This window comes from Diabrotica undecimpunctata, chromosome 8 (assembly GCF_040954645.1).
Source record: "Diabrotica undecimpunctata isolate CICGRU chromosome 8, icDiaUnde3, whole genome shotgun sequence".
Classification (NCBI taxonomy): Eukaryota; Metazoa; Arthropoda; class Insecta; order Coleoptera; family Chrysomelidae; genus Diabrotica; species Diabrotica undecimpunctata.
The window spans coordinates 125,507,871-125,527,260 of NC_092810.1; the positions used below are offsets into that span (position 1 = coordinate 125,507,871).

The 19,390-nt window shown below is 31.5% G+C and overlaps 2 protein-coding genes across 2 annotated transcripts; both read right to left on the reverse strand.

The window, feature by feature from the left end:
* Positions 1-1,284: 1,284 nt before the first annotated feature.
* On the reverse strand, positions 1,285-4,948 carry LOC140447964 (uncharacterized). The gene is made up of 2 exons (XM_072540936.1): positions 4,852-4,948; positions 1,285-4,791 (listed from the first exon to the last, which is right to left on the reverse strand). The coding sequence occupies exon 2, from the start codon at positions 4,688-4,690 to the stop codon at positions 3,047-3,049; it is 1,644 nt and encodes a 547-aa protein (XP_072397037.1). The 5' UTR covers positions 4,691-4,791; positions 4,852-4,948; the 3' UTR covers positions 1,285-3,046.
* A 3,623-nt stretch (positions 4,949-8,571) lies between these two features.
* Positions 8,572-18,054, reverse strand: Syx8 (syntaxin 8). The gene is made up of 5 exons (XM_072540937.1): positions 17,838-18,054; positions 17,577-17,771; positions 16,984-17,198; positions 14,468-14,560; positions 8,572-8,835 (listed from the first exon to the last, which is right to left on the reverse strand). Exons 1-5 carry the CDS (start codon positions 17,861-17,863, stop codon positions 8,675-8,677), a joined length of 690 nt encoding a protein of 229 aa, XP_072397038.1. The 5' UTR covers positions 17,864-18,054; the 3' UTR covers positions 8,572-8,674.
* Between the last annotated feature and the right edge of the window lie 1,336 nt (positions 18,055-19,390).

Consider the following 19,390-nt stretch of genomic DNA (forward strand, 5'->3'; position numbering starts at 1 on the left):
TATCTAATTACGAATTGCAACTTAAAATAATACGGTGTGCGTATGTCAGCGATTTTATGTCGTTCTCTGACTAAATAATGATAATAAGGCTTTGCGGTTCTTTAGTAGTTATTGTGACTTTACAGTTAAATATTAATTGAAAATGGAAATTCAAAAATTAAGCCACAGGAATATCTTGGACATCCGTGCAAAACAAATTGTTTTAAATGTATTTAATTATCATATAAATTTAAGAAGTGGTGAAAGTGTTAGAAGTTTAACCGATAAAGTAAGTACTGTGACGGGAGTAAGTTTTAGTACTATTTCTAAAATACGCAAAGAAACTGCGGAAGGAGGACTAAGGCCCATAGAAAACGTACCAAAAGTAGAGTGAACAGCAGAAAGTTCACTTACGATGCAATAGTTCGTACGCAGCTACGTGCCATCGTGCACAGTTTTTTCTTTAAAAATTTACCGCAGAGATTGAACAAAGTTTTTCCACTGGTTAAAAAAGACATAAGATTTAGCAAACATGCCACGCACAACAATGTGGATAATACTCCATGGAATGAACTTTGTTTTTTTGCAAACGAGCAGTAAAGTTAAGCATGATTGAACGGCCTGATATTCTAAAATGGAGGCATTATTTGCATGAGATAAAAAAATTTCGTTCTCAAGGATACACCGTCGTTTATTTGGACGAAACTTGAGTGAATGTTGGACATAATGTTTCCAAAGAATGGAAGTTTCCTATATTTGAACAATGATTTAAGAAAAACCTGCTTCCTAATCTTCCAGAGAAAACTGTTGTTGTGATATACAACGCTTCGTACCATTCGAGGAGAGAAGTGATTCCGACACAAGCCTTCAATAAAGATCAAATTAAGACATGGTTGCTAGAGAAAGATATTTTTTTTTGAACGAGATTATTTAAAATGAGAACTCATGGAAGGTTGTAAACACATACAAAGAAAAATACATAAAAAGACATATTGCCTCACACAACACAGAGTTTAAGACCGCCGCTATGGAACAATTAATAAGAAATGCAAACTATTGTAAACTTTCTATTAAGGAAGAGCAAACATTTTGGGTTATTGACGGGTTGATGGACGATATTTATCCTGTGACGGATGACAGTGACAGTAATGAAAGTGATAGAGAAGATGAGGATGATGTTAATATGCAGTGAATAAATTATGTGATAGTGTGCGTGTATATATATATACATATATATTATATATATATATATATATATATATATATATATATATATATATATATATATATATATGTAAGGTTTTTTATCAGCAAACTTTAAAATAAACTCAACTGCGTTTCTCTGTAAAAAAGTAAACTTTATTATTTTTTGTACAATAATAATTATTAACAAATACATTACCTGTAAAAAAGAAACAACATTTAAAGCTTATATTCTAATTTTACAAATTACAGGCAAAAGTAATAATGGCCAGACAATTGACAATGGTAAGATTAATGAATTGTCACTGTCAAAACACCTCACAAGTATGTCTAACATAAAAACAAAAAGAAGAACTTAATGTTTTGACAGTGGCGTAACAAAATGAGAATATAAATAGAAATATTATTAAAGGAAAACAAAACAATAGTTTTTCTTTACATCTCCCCCCCTTGGAGAAGAAATTTTAAAACAAATATTGAACGTTCACTAAATATTTGTTTTCAATACTGGAGTAAGCTTAGTGATATGAAAGAAGTTTGATTCTGTTTTCCTATGCCCAGTATCAATTTCATAAATTGAATTGGAAATCTTCTTTAATATTTTGTATGGTCCAATCCTTAATTCATCTAACTTCTTTCTATTTAGGCGGTTACCGTTCTCCACATATACTAAATCCCCAATGTTTAAATCAATTTCCTTCCTATGTAAATCGAACTGCTTTTTATTATAATTATGTGATTTTTTTGTATTTTCTAAGGCAATTGTTCTATCTAGTTCGAGATCAGCATGTGCGACTTTAGATGATAATTCATGTGGCAGGATGCTTATATTTTCTCCTTCTATCAAATATTTTGGTGCAAATTTTGTGATGGTATGTTCAGTTTCATTATATTTCTCTACACATTTTTGAGCAATTGTTGTCCATGCTGTTTTCCTGCCACCTTCATTTATTTTGCATCTAATTTTATTAACCAATGTTTGATTTAATCTTTCATTGATACCGTTTGAAAATGGTGCATCAACAGCAGTAAATATCATTTTGATATTATTGATCTGTAGGAAATCTTTGAATTCTTTTGAGTTGACTCCAGGATATTGATCAGTCATAACAGTTTTAATTTTGTGATCTTGTGTTACCATTTTAATTATCTTTATGAAGTCATCAGAGTTTTGTGTTTTTGATGTCAAACAATAGGCATATCTTGAGAAATGGTCTACTAATAGATGAAGATATTTTTTTGTTGAATGAGATCCTCCAAAACCACCAATGGTGTCAATGGAGACAATTTCAAATGGATATGTAGCTGGTCCTAATTGTGACATTAAACCATAGTTAGGTTTCCGTCTTGATTTATTTTTAATGCAGATATCACAGTTATCACATATTTTCTTAATGTTTGTAGTCATATTTTTGGCTGTATAAAATGGTGATATTTTATTTAACATCTGGTTTGTTCCTAAGTGACAGTAAGTATTGTGTACATTTTTTATCAATGTTTTACTTAAAGCTTCAGATAAAATAATTTTGTCTTTTCTGTTTGACTTTTTATAATATATATCATTTTTGAAACTGTATTTAGTTTTATTATTTTGCAAATCAATATTTGAGAGTTGGTCAATTTTTATATCTTCCAGATTGATCAGGTTTACTATGTTTAATACTTCATCTGTATTTTCTTGAGATTCTAAAACTGGATTTCTGCTTAAACAGTCTGCTTCCTGGTTATATTTTCCTGGATTATACTTTACTTTAAAATTATATTGAGATAAGTAAAATGTCAAGTCTCCCAATTCTTCATCTGTTCTAGCTTTTATGTTTAAATTTTCTAAAGGTTTGTGATCTGAATATACTATAAACTCTTTCTATAAAGATTCTAAAACTGGATTTCTGCTTAAACAGTCTGCTTCCTGGTTATATTTTCCTGGATTATACTTTACTTTAAAATTATATTGAGATAAGTAAAATGTCAAGTCTCCCAATTCTTCATCTGTTCTAGCTTTTATGTTTAAATTTTCTAAAGGTTTGTGATCTGAATATACTATAAACTCTTTTCCAATGAGCAGATGTTGCCAATATTTTATAGCTTCTTTTATCGCTAGACATTCTAAATATATTGCCTTCTTTTTCTTTTGATTTTCCATTAATTTTTTTGAAAAATATGCCACTGGCTTGCTACATCCATGTTCATCAATTTGTTTTAATACAGCTCCTACTCCTTTTATGCTGGCATCTGTATATATATTAATTGGTAAATCAGGGTTGAAAATCCTTAATATTGGTTCTGAACAAAGTAATGACTTTATTTTATCGAAAGATTCTTGACACTCCTTAGACCAAATAAAATCAACATCTTTTCTTAATAAGTTGTGCAGAGGGTCTAAAATTATTGCAATATCTTGGACAAACTTATGATAATAATTGATTTTTCCCAAGAATTGACGTACATTCTTTCTAGTTTCTGGAACAGGGAAATTTTTCACAGCAATCAAGTAGTCTTTTAAAGGTTTTATGGAACTATTTTCTATTATGTGTCCTAAGTATTTTACTGATTGTTCTGCAAAGGTACATTTTTCGTTTGTTTTTGAAGTCTTAATTTTAATTAAGTGTTCTAAACCTCTAATTTCATTGAAGAGATCTTCTGTTTCTTTCAAAGTGTCTCGATCAATTCTATCAGCTATATAATTTGGAAGTCCAATAGCTATTAAATCAATCATACTTTTTTTATCTAATGATTTGTTTATTTGTAGTATGAGTCTTTCCTTTTTAAGAGCATATTCTAATAAGGAACCATTTTTGTATTTGAACTGAAAAGCATACCTCACTGGAGTCCACCCTTTGTCTGCATATGTGTCACAAAATTTGTTTTTCCATTCATCCCAATTAGAATTTATTGAATATTTTATAAGCATTGACCTATACCAATCCACACATGATCCTTCTAAAAATAATCTTAGAAGTTCAATTTTTTCTGTATTTTGATCGATTTGTAATCTTGTGCACTCATTTTCAAATGTTTCCATCCATTGTAAAACGTTCACATTTTTACCTGTAAACTTTTCTATCACAAATTGTTCGGATATTTTGTTTTTATTAAAGGATTCAATACATTGTTTTTCATTTGATTTTGTAACTCTCTCCAAGATCTGTTCTAATGCATCTAGTGGGATACCAGTTGTGGATGTTAGAGATTCTTTCCTTTGAATATCTTGTTGTTCTAAAAGAAAATCATTGAATTGTATATTCCCATCTTTATCCCTATAAACTTTTAAAATATTTTCATCTGCAATCCAAACTTTTCTTGTAGTACCCCGTTTTGTTAGAGCCCTTTTTACTTTCTGAAAAGCTGCTGTCGTCTGGATTTTTTCATGATAGGAAATATTTTGCATATCATGGGGCATTGCAAAAATTTCATTTTCTTCATTCTCAATTGTGGTTATGGTAATAATATTTGTTTTAGTATCTGTTTGCAATGATTTAACAGTAAATTCAAATCTCAGTTTTGCCATTTTGATAATTAAAAATTATTATACCTTTTTCTGTTAGCAAAAATGTTGTTTTGTAAGGTTTTTTTATCAGCAAACTTTAAAATAAACTCAACTGCGTTTCTCTGTAAAAAAGTAAACTTTATTATTTTTTGTACAATAATAATTATTAACAAATACATTACCTGTAAAAAAGAAACAACATTTAAAGCTTATATTCTAATTTTACAAATTACAGGCAAAAGTAATAATGGCCAGACAATTGACAATGGTAAGATTAATGAATTGTCACTGTCAAAAGGTCAAAAAACCTCACAAGTATGTCTAACATAAAAACAAAAAGAAGAACTTAATGTTTTGACAGTGGCGTAACAAAATGAGAATATAAATAGAAATATTATTAAAGGAAAACAAAACAATAGTTTTTCTTTACATATATATATATATATATATATATATATATATATATATATATATATATATATATATATATATATATATATATATATATATATATATATATATATATATATATATATATATATATATATATATATATAATGAATTGACACTAAATAGAAAAAATAAAAGCAGAATGGGGGAGACACGTGTGGTCAAAATAGCAAGAGATAAATCATTAATCGATAGAAGTATAGGCCGACCGCGCAAAAAGATGGAGTGACAACCTTACATAGAGGTATCAATCCGCCAATGAACAAGCATGATTGCTTATAAAGAGGAAGAAGATAAAAAAATATAACTTTGATATTCCGAAATTTATTGGGACACCCTATATATTTAAAAATAATTTTAAAATATAGCTTTTATCAACTTACAAACTAATAATTTAAAATTTTTTTACTCTTTCGCTGTAATCTTCCGTTCCGTTAGTGGTGATTCTATGTATTTCTTAAATCCACACAATCATTGAAAAATGATTCATGCTATTTAAAAATGTTTTTCTGTTAACGACACTGTTATCGACAAAGTAGATCAAATTCAAACTTCTCATTATATTACAATTCTGTTTATCGTTAAAAATTAATTGATGGTCGTGGGTTGTATTGGTTTTATTTAATAACTTAGCAAATTACATAATCAGCAAAAATCTTATTTAAAACATGCGAACGGTTTTTGCAATCACAATCAATGCAGTGTTTATGCTTGTTTAGCATTGGCTGTTAAATAATTTGTGTTCGATTGTTTCGTCTGTTGTACAACCCTCGTCCGTTTTAGGGTGTAGTAGTTGTATATAAGTACCTATTTTTTTATAGTAGTGTAGTGAAGCGGTACTTTAAATAAAGTAAAATGAGTAATTTGGAAGAAAATAAAATACAGTCCAAACGTAGTGTGTTATCTCTAGAAGAACGGCGTTCAGTTCTGAAAGTCAAAGGAAGATCTTAAGAGAAAGATAACGAATGTCAACTCAGAAATACTCAATAACATAGAATCCTTCGAAATAAAACAAGCTATGGCACAACTAAAGAACAGTAAGGCTCCGGGTCCAGATGGAATACTTGTAAAAATGTTGAAGGAGAGGAGTGAAATTATTCTCGAAGAATTAAAAAAATTTTTCAACGAATGTCTTCACAAAAGAGAAGTCCCAGATGATTGGAATGAAAGTTTGACAATACTTCTCTTCAAAAAGGGAGACAGGGGAGATCTGAAGAACTATAGGCCAATCTCCCTGTTGTCCCAAATGTACAAACTGTTTATGAGAGTAATAACTAACAAGTTAACGTCGAAGCTCGACAGCTACCAACCGGTAGAGCAGACAGGATTCCGAAAGGGTTACAGTACAGCGGATCATCTTCTTAAAGTCAGAACGCTAATAGAGAAAGCCAATGAATATCACTTTTGGAACAACTGCATGACAAACTCCCGGTACAAAATGTTCGTACATAATATTTACAAGAAAGCTACAATGAAAATACAAATAGATGCGAAAACCAAAGCTATACCAATCAACAGAGGACTTCGCCAGGGAGATGTTATCTCACCAAAGCTATTCACACTTGGACTGGAAGACGTGTTCAGACATTAACTGGGTCGATAAAGGAATAAATGTTAATAGAAGAAAACTGAGTCATTTGAAATACACTGATGACATTGTAATAATCGCTACAAGTTTCGAAGAACTACAGACCATGATGACGCAACTATTTCAAGCTTCGGAAAAAGTAGGTCTTAAGATGAACTTGGAAAAAACAAAAATATTGACAAATACACCGAATATTAGAGAAATGACGTTGAACGACATAAATCTAGAAACAGTAAGCGAATACATCTACCTGGGTCAAATAATGAAAGTTAACAAAGAAAATCAAACTGCCGAAATTACCAGAAGAATAAGGTTAGCATGGGCAGGATTTGGAAAACTGAGTTGAATCTTAAAAAGCACTAAAATAGAACAATATTTGAAAACCAGAATTTACGATCAGTGTATCCTTCCTATACTCACGTATGGTTCACCGACGTGGACACTCACCAAGTCTAATATGGATAAAATAGTAAAAGCACAAAGAGCGATGGAAAGATCAATTTTCGGGGTGAGACTTATAGACAAAAAAAAACAAACAAATGGATTATAAGCAAAACCAAAGTAAAAGACGCAGGAGAACATGCTGTCAAATTAAAATGGAGCTTCGCAGGACACAATGCCCGACTGTAGGATAAAAGATGAAATCACGAAATACAACAATGGAGACCATGGTTAGGAAAGAGAAGCAGAGGAAGACCACAAATGAGATGGGCTGATGATATTAACAAGATCGGAGGACACAACTGGAAGCAAGTGGCGCAAAATAGAAAACACTGGATTGATTTGGGGGGAGGCCTATGTCCAAAGTTAGATTACGTAAGGCTGAAGATGAATTCAGATATAATAATCTTTCTTATACATCTTTAACCTTTAAGTATATTCATGAATTAATACTAATCTATTTATTCACAATATTCAAAAATTCGGACAAAAAAAATAAGTTTCATTACGTCCGAACATACTGAATCTTGTTTTACTTGCCAAAAATTCTAAACATTGTTGAAGTTTAAGCTTGTCCAAAATAGTTCAATAATTCTAAACTGCTCAATATCAATGTAGGTTTTCGTTCGAGACGTCGAAATTCAAAACATCGAAAGCGTATTCAAAACTCCGGTTGGCATCGACTATAAACGCTTGTAGTCGTGGCGCCACACTGTGTGTCCCGAAACGCAAGTAAAGACTAAGTCTTTATAACTAGATGTGATGTATTCTGATGTGTGATGTATCTGGGCTCATTAATAACCAAAAAAGGAGGATGTACTGAAGAAATAAAGCGGCGGCCAGCAATCGCAAAAAGCGCTATGGCAAAATTAACAAAAATTTGGAAAAGCCATGAAATAACTACCGATACAAAAATGAGACTAGTAAGAAGTCTAGTTTTTCCAGTTTTTACTTATGCATCGGAATGCTGGACCCTTACTGAGAAAGACAAAAAGAACATAGATGTATTTGAGATGTACTGCTGGAGACGAATGCTGAGAATACCATGGGTGGCCCGAAGAACAAATGAATCCATACTGGACCAGCTAAACATAAAGAAAAGACTAAGAACACAAATAATAAGCTATTTTGGACATGTGCTTCGAAGAAATGGTCTTGAAAAACTTACCATCCAGGGAAAAGTAGAAGGCAAAAGAAATAGAGGTAGATCTCCCACACGATATACGGACCATATTGTTGCTACCATTGGCGCTCCATTGTCAGAATGTGCTAGAATGACAGAAGATAGAAAAACGTGGAGGAACATTGGGAAATTTAGCTAATAGCTTCATGATATCACGATACCTGCATCAGGTTAACGACTAAGAAGAAGAAGTGATGTATTCTATAAAACTTTTTCACTTATAAATAAAAAAAATCTGTGTTTACATAAATGTTTATTTTATAAAAATAAATGCCATACTATACACAATAAAGATATGTTTACAATAAAACTGATTAATAAAAGCTTTGGTATAGATTATCGACTAAATCGCAGCAACTGTTACAATGCTTATAAATAATAAAATTATTATCACCCAATATACACAAGTTTTGTCTTTTCTGTCCACAACTTCGATATGTCTTGTAGCAGTACCTAGTATAGTGTCGGTCTGGTCCATTTGATTTCCCAAATCATCTAATAGATCTAAAAATTAAGGATCATATATATTAGCTATTGTATACACTAAATCTAAGAAGCTTAACAAACGGTTGACAACGTCGCTTTAGTTAGTCAACACTACCGTGAAACCTGTGATTGTTTAGTTGACGTAAGTATATTTTTTATGGAAAAAAGCTTGTTTTAATTATGGTTACATTTTTAATAAGATTCTTTAGCTTCCTAACTTTCCGGTGCCTGAGAAAAACTACAAAAAAATGTGCGATTTTAACTAATTATTACCTTAATAGTTACATGTTCTCTGTCAACACACACACATTTTTCAGGCTATTATAATTTACGCGGGAAACTTAAAAATTCATAATGGGGTTAATTTGGTCAGGTCTATGGGGCGAAATTAATTTACACCGGGGGCGAATTTGATAACATTTTTTTTTGAAGAAATCTTGAATTAGTGCTTTCTTTAAAAAAAAAAGAGAATTAGAAAATATTCCACCTCATACATATTCATATTCAATTACGACGGGACCAATGTACAAGATAACCCCGAAAATAAGAAAATGATATTTCAACGCGGCACTAAATATCCCAAACGAGTTTTTAATTTTACTAAAGCAGCAACGACTATAATGATGTGTGCTTCGGCTTCAGGATTGCTGTTACCACCATATATAATTTATAAAGCAGAAAAAATGTGGCTACAATGGACTGAAAATGGTCCAAAAGGATCACCTTGCTATACTGACAGATGCAGCTCTGTAGGTTCTCGATGTAATCGCACCCATCATGGATGGATAGATTCACAAACATTTACGGATTGAAAAAAAGAGGTTAATCTTTGTATATGGGTATATTTTATAAAAACCCTTAAAAGGGCTACATTAAAAACACGAACGTTTTCGGAACAACAGTTACTTACAACAACCTGTAAGTATGTATAACCATTTTGCTTTTTTAACCTTAGTCAAAATTTTAAACCACGTTTGCTTTAATTAAATGGTTTATACTTATTTTAGGTATTTTAACCTGATGATGGAACTGTTGTTCCGAAAACGTTCGTGTTTTTAATGTAGCCCTTTTAAGAGTTTTTATAAAATATACCCATATACAAAGATTAACCTCTTTTTGTGATACGTGGTATACAGCCAGCTGCAGGAATTATTTTCCTTGTGGATTTTGAATTTACGGATTGGTTTACTTTGACCTTTTTACCACATGCAAAACGTCTTGAAGGGCGAAAAATCATCAGAGGAGATAACCTTTCCTCACATTTTACCGATGAGGTTATATCTTTATGCGAACAAAGCAATTTAGCTTTATATGTTTGGTCGAAAACTCAACACATTTGACCCAACCACTTGATGTCGGTTTTTTCCGTCGCTTTCAGTGGCTTGGACGGAAACTCTTAGTGTTTGGTAAAACTGTCAACCCACATCAACCACAATAGATAAGAAAGATTTTCCAAACTAGTTAAATACTACCTTTCAGCACATGGACAAAAAAACAAAAACAGCGCTTTAAAACGAATTATTGTTTCCTCCTTTGCAGCCACGGGAATTTACCCTTTCTCCCCCGAGAAAGTTTTAAATAAGTTACCTAGAGAAGATGAAGAAATAGAGGGCCAAATCGACAACCTTTTGGCGCATTATCTAAAGGAGAAAAGATATGCAGCTGCACCATCCAGTCGAAATATTAAGCGAAGCAAACTAAATGTCGAGCCAGGAAAAAGTGTTGTAGCTCAGCAACCTGATGAAAGTGAAAGCGACAGTGAAGAAGAGCCACCAAGTGATAACGAAACAGAAAGTGAAACGTCTGACTTGGTTGAGTCTGACAATAATGATGGGGTTGAATATTTTGCTTATAACAAAGATGACATCAAAGAAGGAGATTTTCAGTTAGTAAAGGAGTTGGGAGGAAGAAGGAAAAAGCAATACTATCGCTATGTTGTTAAAATTTAAAAAGCCAATGAAAAGGATCTAGACGTTGTAGTATATAAATCTACGGATGAAGTAAAGAAGGCCTTCAAACTGAACATGATAAATTTTCGGTTGAAGGAAGTATTAATATTGCCATTTTACCCTATCCTGAATTCCTTAATTCATCAGAAACAGGTTGTATATGTTAACGGGTTGATGTAATGGAGATGTAGAATATCACTTTAAACTTAATATACATATATTCAAAGATGTTTAAAATTATGTTTTTTGGTGTTCTACATCGTGGTTTTCAACCAGGGGGCGCGCCCCCCTGGGGGGTGGGGGCGTGAGAGAATTTCAGGGGAGGCGTGAGTGTACAAAGAAAAAAAAATTAAAATTAAAAAATATATATTTTGTTAAAAAACAAAATATTTTTTATTTCGTATTTTTATTTTGTTTAGAAATATTTCTTTATTTAAACGTGATTAAAATCGTTTTACTCAAACACACAACCTGAGTTAAACACGATAGTCTTGTGTATGGCAACATCGTAGGAGCACAAAATATATTTACAACACTGTATTGCAAGCACTCCTGGCTCCAGTTCAGTGACTCCGTCTCACGCGTCAGTCTCAGTCGACAGCGTCTGTGTGCTGTTTGTAGCAATCAGTGTAATCGTTATTTAATAACAGAGTGATTGTTTGTGAATTATTTAATAGTGTTGTGTAACAGCTTTCAAAATGGCTAAGTCACTTCCAAAGAAAAGATTGTATTCAGATTGTATCAAGTATGGTTTTACCTTTATAGAGAAAAACGGCAGTCATTTACCTCAGTGTGTCAACTGCCATGCTGTTCTTAGTAATGATGCAATGCGCCACGGACGTTTGGAACGGGATCATTACAAACCATTCTTCTTGAAAGATAAAGGGCCGGAATTTTTTATTGCCAAAACAAGCAGCCTAAAACGTATGAAACTTCTTGACTCTAAACGTTAAAGACAAGAAACCACATACTATTGGTGAGTCACTAATTCAACCTTGTTTACTTACTGCTTGTAGTACCGTACTTAGTGAAGACAGTTGTAAGAAAGTAGAAAAAATTTCTCTCTCAAACGACACAGTAAAACGTAGAATTGATGACATGGCTCTGGATTTGAAACATTAACTATTGCAAAAATTAAAAGGTTTACCGTTTTTTTCTTTGCAGTGTGACGAAACAACTGATATTTCAAAGCATGCACAGTTATTGTTTTACTGTCGATTTATTGACAGAAAACGGTTCCTGGAGGAAATATTGTTTTCAACATCTCTTGAAACAACAACTAAAGCCATTGACATATTTTCTGCTCTTGAAGATTTTTTAGTAATCAATAAACTTCCATGGGAGAAAGTAATTGGCATATGTACTGATGGGGCCTAAGCCATGACAGGATGTCGATCTGGATTTATGGAATTGACAAAAAAGAAGAACACATTGACACAAGAACATTGACATTCTTCCATATAACCTTCAAGAGCAGGCAATTGACCTAAAATGTGATTCACAAGCAAAAGCAGATTTTGCAAACATGGACTTGGAAGAATTTTGGTTAATCTACTTTCCTGTTTACCCAGAAGTGGCTTTAGTATCTGCGAAGATATTAGTCCAGTTTTCATCCACATATCTTTGCGAATCTGGTTTTTCTGCATTGGCGTATATAAAATCAAAATACCGTATTTGATTAATTAAATTAAAGCGTAAATTATACGCGTATTTGATTTTTTGATTATTCTTTTTCTCAAATAAATAAACAATGTTAAGTTTAATGAGACATCAAATAAACCTTCGTATTTAAATATATCTGGATTTCTATTTTGCATCCCAGCTTTTGCTAAGGTAGAGTTAGCATCGTCAGTTTCACAATTTCACTGTTCTAACTTGAACCAACCAATTAATGACTGGAGGGGAGGCGTGAGCTATCTTCAGTGTTCAAAGGGGGCGCCAGTGCTAAAAGGTTGAGAACCGCTGTTCTACATTGCAGTACTAGCCCAACTTTGTATTCTTTGGTTTAAGCATGTAAAAGTTGTTTCATATGATTACAATTTTTAGAAAATATTAGTTTTTATGGAATATAGCTCTTTGGTTCAGTTTTTTTTATATCATTGATAACTTTTGTTTGTGAAACCTAATTTAGGGCGTATTAGCATATTTTTGTTTTTTGTGTGAATAAAATAAACTTGTAGAAAAACAAATTGTGATTTAAATTTCAATGATCAATTTCGCCCCAGTACACATTTTTTAGAAAGTTTAAATTTTTTGAAAAATATTTATAACGTGGGGTGAACATGATCGGCCGGCATTACATATTATGCATTACTATTTTCATTCACTTAAAAGGGGCATATATTCATTTTTTATCTCTATTCAAACATACGCCCCACTGACTAGAGCGCTTTATATTTTTACCTGTTAAAGTAGAAGACAGCTTTTGGCGCGAACAACTTCACTTCGCCCTCAATACCAGACCAAGTCGGTCGCTATTTTGTATCGTCGGTTTTAATTACTGTAATTTATAAAGTACGTAATAAAAAGTGTATCAACACTTACAATTTTCTCCAGGGGTGATCAATTTCGTCACATTCAGGGTGTGAAATTGTTCATCCAGTTGTTTGTATTTTTTAGTCAAAATCTTAATCAAAAAATATATTTTTTATGGAGAAATATTTAATATAGATCTTGTTGAATCATATTAGTAAAAATTATATAGTGAATAATTTATATAACAGAATAATTTTAGAGTGATCAATTTCACCCCATTTTACGGTTTCAAATTTGCAACAATTTAAAAAAAAAGTTGAATTGTTAGATACGTAAGAAGAGTAGCGTGGGCATTATACCTAATTTAAAATTACGGTACAGGACACATGGTTACATATTCTGAAGTTTAGGTTTTACTTATCAAGATGTGTGTCAAGTTAAATTGAAAAAAGTATAAGAGAGTTTTCAACTTCTCTGACAAGTTCAATATAAAGGATTAGGTATTATAAAATAGGTATATGAAAAAAGTATCTATAGTATCACATTACAATATAGAGTGCGGCCATATGAATATTTAAATATTGTCTATATATGTGATTAAGTACCGCTCAGTACGAAAGGAACCGCAGGTTCGGACATTTGGTTGACGCACTTACTCGAGCGGGTAATGGTGCGAAGCTACCATCCGTGGGATTATGCCTGAACGCCTCTAAGGCCGTATCCTTTCTAGTCAAAGGTGGCAACAATATCTCTTGGAGTTCCGAGAGTCGAAAGGCTCAAAACAATGTGACTTTACTAGGCAATCGTAGTTCGCTACGATTGTCGCACGAGCCCTTATTTCCGTTGAGATTATCGGTTTACGGTGGGATCGATCCTTGCCAGTAGACCAGATCTTTAGACGGACGAACATGGGTATTATAATCTTTTCGATGTTGGAACTTGGAATCGTCTGTAGAAGACTTACATATCTGGTAGGGCAGTTTCCACGCTGCGATCTATTGAGACTCAGCCCTCAGCTTGGGGATTCGTCTTGTCGGTTAGACGAGACCCCTGATATTAAAAAATAAAGAAACTATATATAAAATAAATTGTACACTACAATTGATTTTGACATTTCAATTTCCAATCTAGAAATCGTATTCAAAAAAAAAATTATAAATTAGGAAACAGTTTTCTTTTAAATGTTTAACAAATGACACTTTGTGCACAAAGTCAACAATACTCACCATTATGGTAATCAACTTCATTATTTATAGTGGTAGCTATATCTTTTTGTCTAGAAATAATTTTTGACAAATTTTCGAGTCCCTCATTTTGTTCTAAAAATAAAATAGTTAATTTATATAATATAGAATGTCTATGTTAGTAAAGTGGTGGCAGGTACTAATAATCCAAATTAATAATTTATTGTATATAAAAAGGGACGACCAGTTTCTAGATTTAACATTTATAATCCATCAACAACCTCAGTATTAGACAATTTCAGAGGTTAAAGTGATACATATATTAGAGGTTGCTTAAAAATTGTTTAAAGAAGTACTCAAAGAGAAGTTTAAGCAGACAATTTCAGTACAGAAAATGTAGAGTGAACTTCAGCACCATGTTTTTGGACAGGAAGAGGTGTTGATTATAGAATTTTTGACTAGTGGTGATATAATAAATTTGTATATAATAATTTCCATTTGTGTGACATTAAACTGTGCCATCCAATTCAAAATAAAATCGCGACATTTGAGCAAAGAGGTCGTTTTGCTATATGACATTACGCATCCACAAGTGGTCAAAGAACTCAAGTTGTATTTTTACTAATTACGGCATTGTTGTTCTCATTGTATATTTTTGTATCATTCTTAGTAACTTGTTGTTCATTCCTTTTTCTCTTAATATTTTCCGTTTCTATCTTGGTACTTTATTGAAGGCTTTTACTATGACAAGGAATGGTACATATATTTTCTTTATCTCTTGCAGCACTTTTTGTGTTATCTGTTCTAAAGTAAATATATGATTCTGTATACTCCTACCACTTCTAAATCCACTTTGTCCTTTGTCATTGTTCTTAATCGTTTATTATTTTTTCTAAGAGTTTCATACGTGTACATAGCAACATAAATCATCTGTAGTTATTACATTCTCTCCTATCTCCTTTTTTGTATATAGGTACTATTAGTGACACTTTCCAATCTTCTATATCTTCAGTTTTTCATATTTTATTCATTATTTTAAGTAATATTGTAGCATTTTCGTTTCACCCGGTATATTGTGAGATCCGAAAAAGATTCGTAATCTTTTTGTGTTTCTGAAATTAATGATCTAAACACCTTGGAGTCAATAGTCAATAGATAATTAATAAACAAAATTTATATCTGTTTTTGTTTGTAATGAACTGTGTTCACCAGAAAATTTGAATAGAAGGACGTGAGAAAGAAGGGATTAGCGATCGATAGAAGATTTGGTTGAGTGGGGACATGGAATGTTGAGAGAAATTGGAAAATTTGATCAACACACTGTATATTTAAGCAAAACGATATCATCTGGTAGCTTTGCTGTCAGATCAGTTGCACACCACTTAAATTTGAAGATTGTAAAAAGTGTTTGTATGTCCTTGATTGAATCTAATTTGAGAATGGTATTGCCTTTTGGGGTAGCTGTTCTCTTCATAATTTCAGCAGACTTTATATGCTACAAAAGAGAGCACTCAGATGCTGATGCAAACTTGACCTTGCATAAATATCTGTTACATCATGCAGACCTTTGTTCCGGATACATGGAATCTTGACACTTCCTTGCATATATATCCTTAAAATAGCATATCTTAACAAACATAAACAGTATTGGGATAGATCCCTTTTAAAAAACCTGTCTAACTTATGTTATTCCACTTTAAATTCCCTCTTCTACATTACTTAAAAAATCATTTATTTCCACTGGAAAGGAAGTGTTTAATTACCTACCATAAGATTATCAAAGCAATATCTTTGTATTCTGTAGAGCAATCAAGAAGTTTGTATTATCTAAGTGTTACTATAGTATTGAGGAATTTTTTTAGGACAGTTGTACTAATTGATAGCTTTGTGATTATGGAAATTTTTTAATTAGCATTTTAATGTATCTTGTACTTTGTTTGTACTGTCATGTTGTGTTTTATAAATGTAACTCATTTTAGAAACAAATTAACCTTAGTAAACTTAAACTTAGTAAACAAAATCTAAAAGATAAAAAAATATTAGAAGTTGCAAGAAATATTATGCTAAAATATGATAGCTAATAGACAGATGAGTAAAATATGATTAAAGACAATTAGAAAATAACTAAATATCTGAGTCTATCTGCCATAACATAATATGGAAAGTTTAAATAGGGACAATTTTACAAAAAGATTAAATAATAATGGAGGTGGATATCAAAGGCAAAACAGTGGAAAGTTTAAATAGGGACAATTTTACAAAAAGATTAAATAATAATGGAGGTGGATATCAAAGGCAAAACAATATGATAGAATACAGATTTACCAGACCTTTTAAATGAGGCATGACTTTATACTTAACACCATTTGAAAAAAAATTAGCACTAAAAAGTATCACCCTCAAGTTAAAAGTCATTTCTTTCTAATGACACATTTCTGAAATATTGAGGGTGGGTCCTTTCAAATGAACACAGTGTATGAAGAGTAAAAACGTAGGAGATTCAATTAAAGACACATTTGATTTATTTTCATTATAAAATAGACATTTATATAACTTACCTCCTATCATACGTTTTTGAGCTTCTTTTAGATCATTTACTGAGTAACTTGTACTTGGACCAATATCTAGGTTGGCTGTACCAAACCCAATTAAATCTTTTCTGTCTTCCTGTGATTTAGTAACTACTTGTTCATCAAAAATTTTTTTCATTTGAATACCCTTTGAATGTAAAGTTTCAATTTGTCTAGTTCTTCTTTCAAATTCTGCAGGTGTTCTAATAAGCTTATTAAGAAAAATAGTTAAATAAATAAACAAACATTTATCTTAAAAAATGAAACGTTTTGGAATGTCATTTTTTATAGATAAGAATTATAATTTAAACTTTTGTCTCATGAGAATAATACCATTCATACATAAGACACCAGATATTTTTAAGATTCCACAATGTGGAGTCAACCAAAGATAAAGTAAATACTACAAAAATCTGAACATAACATAACAAGGTCATGAATATGATCATATACTTATAATAGAAATAAGAGGACAAAATATGAGGAGCATAAACCTTACTATAATGCGAGTTAAATAGTTTGTTAATAAGCAATAAGCATAGCATACATTTATTCACTTCATTGTCTTACAGAAAGGATACATGCTTCCTGTACCAGATTTACTTTCCAATTTTTGATGTAACTGACTGACTTCTTCATTATATTGTTTTAAACGCAATCGGACAACAGCTGATACTTCCGAATACTTATTACTGGTTCTTGGATGTTTTTGTCTTTGAGTAAGTTGTTCCATTATATCACGATATAATTTTTCACAACACTCATATTCGTACAGCCTAAAATAATCAAATTCTATTAAAACCGCAAACACGCAAATCATTTAGTGATTGATCATTACTTACCAGGGATCTACATCAAGGAAAGACATTTTAGCGTTTACGAAATATTCATAAAAAAGAAAGTCAGATCTGTTATTTTATAAAAGCTATAATATGAGAAGGATTTTTATCCAAAAGTTTAAATTACATTGTATAAAATGACGAAGATTATTTATCTTATCAATTATTAATGCCAGACTACTTTGTTGACAACAGAAATGATAATGACAATGACAACCAACAAGTTGTTAAGAGGTTAATTGTTTTTGTGGTATCTTAGTTCTTCTTCTATACGTCCTCTCACGACGACTGATTTTCATATACAGGTTATACAGTACCGCCGTTCAGCAGTATTTCAAAATTGATGATTTACATTATATAAATGGATGGTATAATCACAATATAAACTGTCTATACTGTGGTATAATGTATATAAATGACTCATGTTTCAATGATTTTTTATAGGCCAGTAAAAGTTATTTACAGTTAAAAAAAAAATATATTTTTGTTAAAACAAAAGCAAATAATTTAATTATTATTTAACAAACAAATTAGTGGATTATGGCAGAATCTGTTTAAACTCTTAAAAATTGACAAAAGTCTTCTTCTTCTGACTGTTCCAAGAATATACGTTCAGAAAGTTACTGGTCTATTTTTAAACTGTTGAAATGTTTTAAGACCATATGACACTATGCATTTTCTTGTATCGTTTCTGATATAGAAAGTTATTTATGTTTTCTTGTATCGTTTCTTGCACGTACATTTGTGCTCTGTATGACATTATGCAAGTTCTTTTATCGGAAACACAGATCACCTAACCTCTTATTATTGTCTGTTAGTCTGTTATTAGTGGTCTGTGATCGGAAATTGTATGTGATTCGGCACATGATTGGTCGAAATTTTGACACATAAAAATAGAACTGCATTACCTGAGGACCCCAAGCCAAATGCTACTGATTATTTTTTAAAATACTGTGGTTCAAAAATGAAAGAAATAAAATGTCCCAATATTAAAACTAAATTGGAAACCACAATTTTTGAAGATATTCAACAGGCTGTAATGGAAGACAGAAATAATAAATAATTTGGTTTTAATAATTTGTTTTTTTACAAATTATGTCTTGGTTATTGTTGGTGGGCACTTTTCTCTGTCTGCTTGGTCTAACGAAGTTTTACGTTTTTGCGCACAAATTGGCGCATTTATTGTACAAGAAACTGCAGCGGACACAAATTCTTGTATCGTTTCTGATATAAGAACTATACGCTTGTATGACACTATCCATTTTTTTGTTATATCAGAAACGATATATGAAAATGCATAGTGTCATAAGGCCTTTAGCAAAGATTTGGGTTCTACGGAAAATGTAAGGTGGTCATTGTTGTCACCGTGTATGACTATAACTATCTGAAGGTTAATTTTGACTGAACAAAGAAATAGAAGAGAGATTATTAGCAGCGAAAATGGCTGCTGGAAAATCAACAGCTTTCTATGAAATAAAAACATTACAAAGAAAAGAAAATTAATTATAAATGAAACTTTAATACAAACAAGTTTATTAAATATATAGAGAATTGGA

What these genes read in the sequence shown, in the direction of transcription:
- LOC140447964 (XM_072540936.1), bottom strand. Translation starts at nt 4,690, where the DNA reads ATGGCAAAACTGAGATTTGAATTTACTGTTAAATCATTGCAAACAGAT.
- Syx8 (XM_072540937.1), bottom strand. Translation starts at nt 17,863, where the DNA reads ATGTCTTTCCTTGATGTAGATCCCTG. An exon ending in TCAAAAACGTATGATAGGAG is followed by an intron (nt 14,561 to 16,983) that starts GTAAGTTATATA and finishes TTTTATTTTTAG; the next exon opens with AACAAAATGAGGGACTCGAA. An exon ending in TGAAGTTGATTACCATAATG is followed by an intron (nt 8,836 to 14,467) that starts GTGAGTATTGTT and finishes CTTAATTTTTAG; the next exon opens with ATCTATTAGATGATTTGGGA.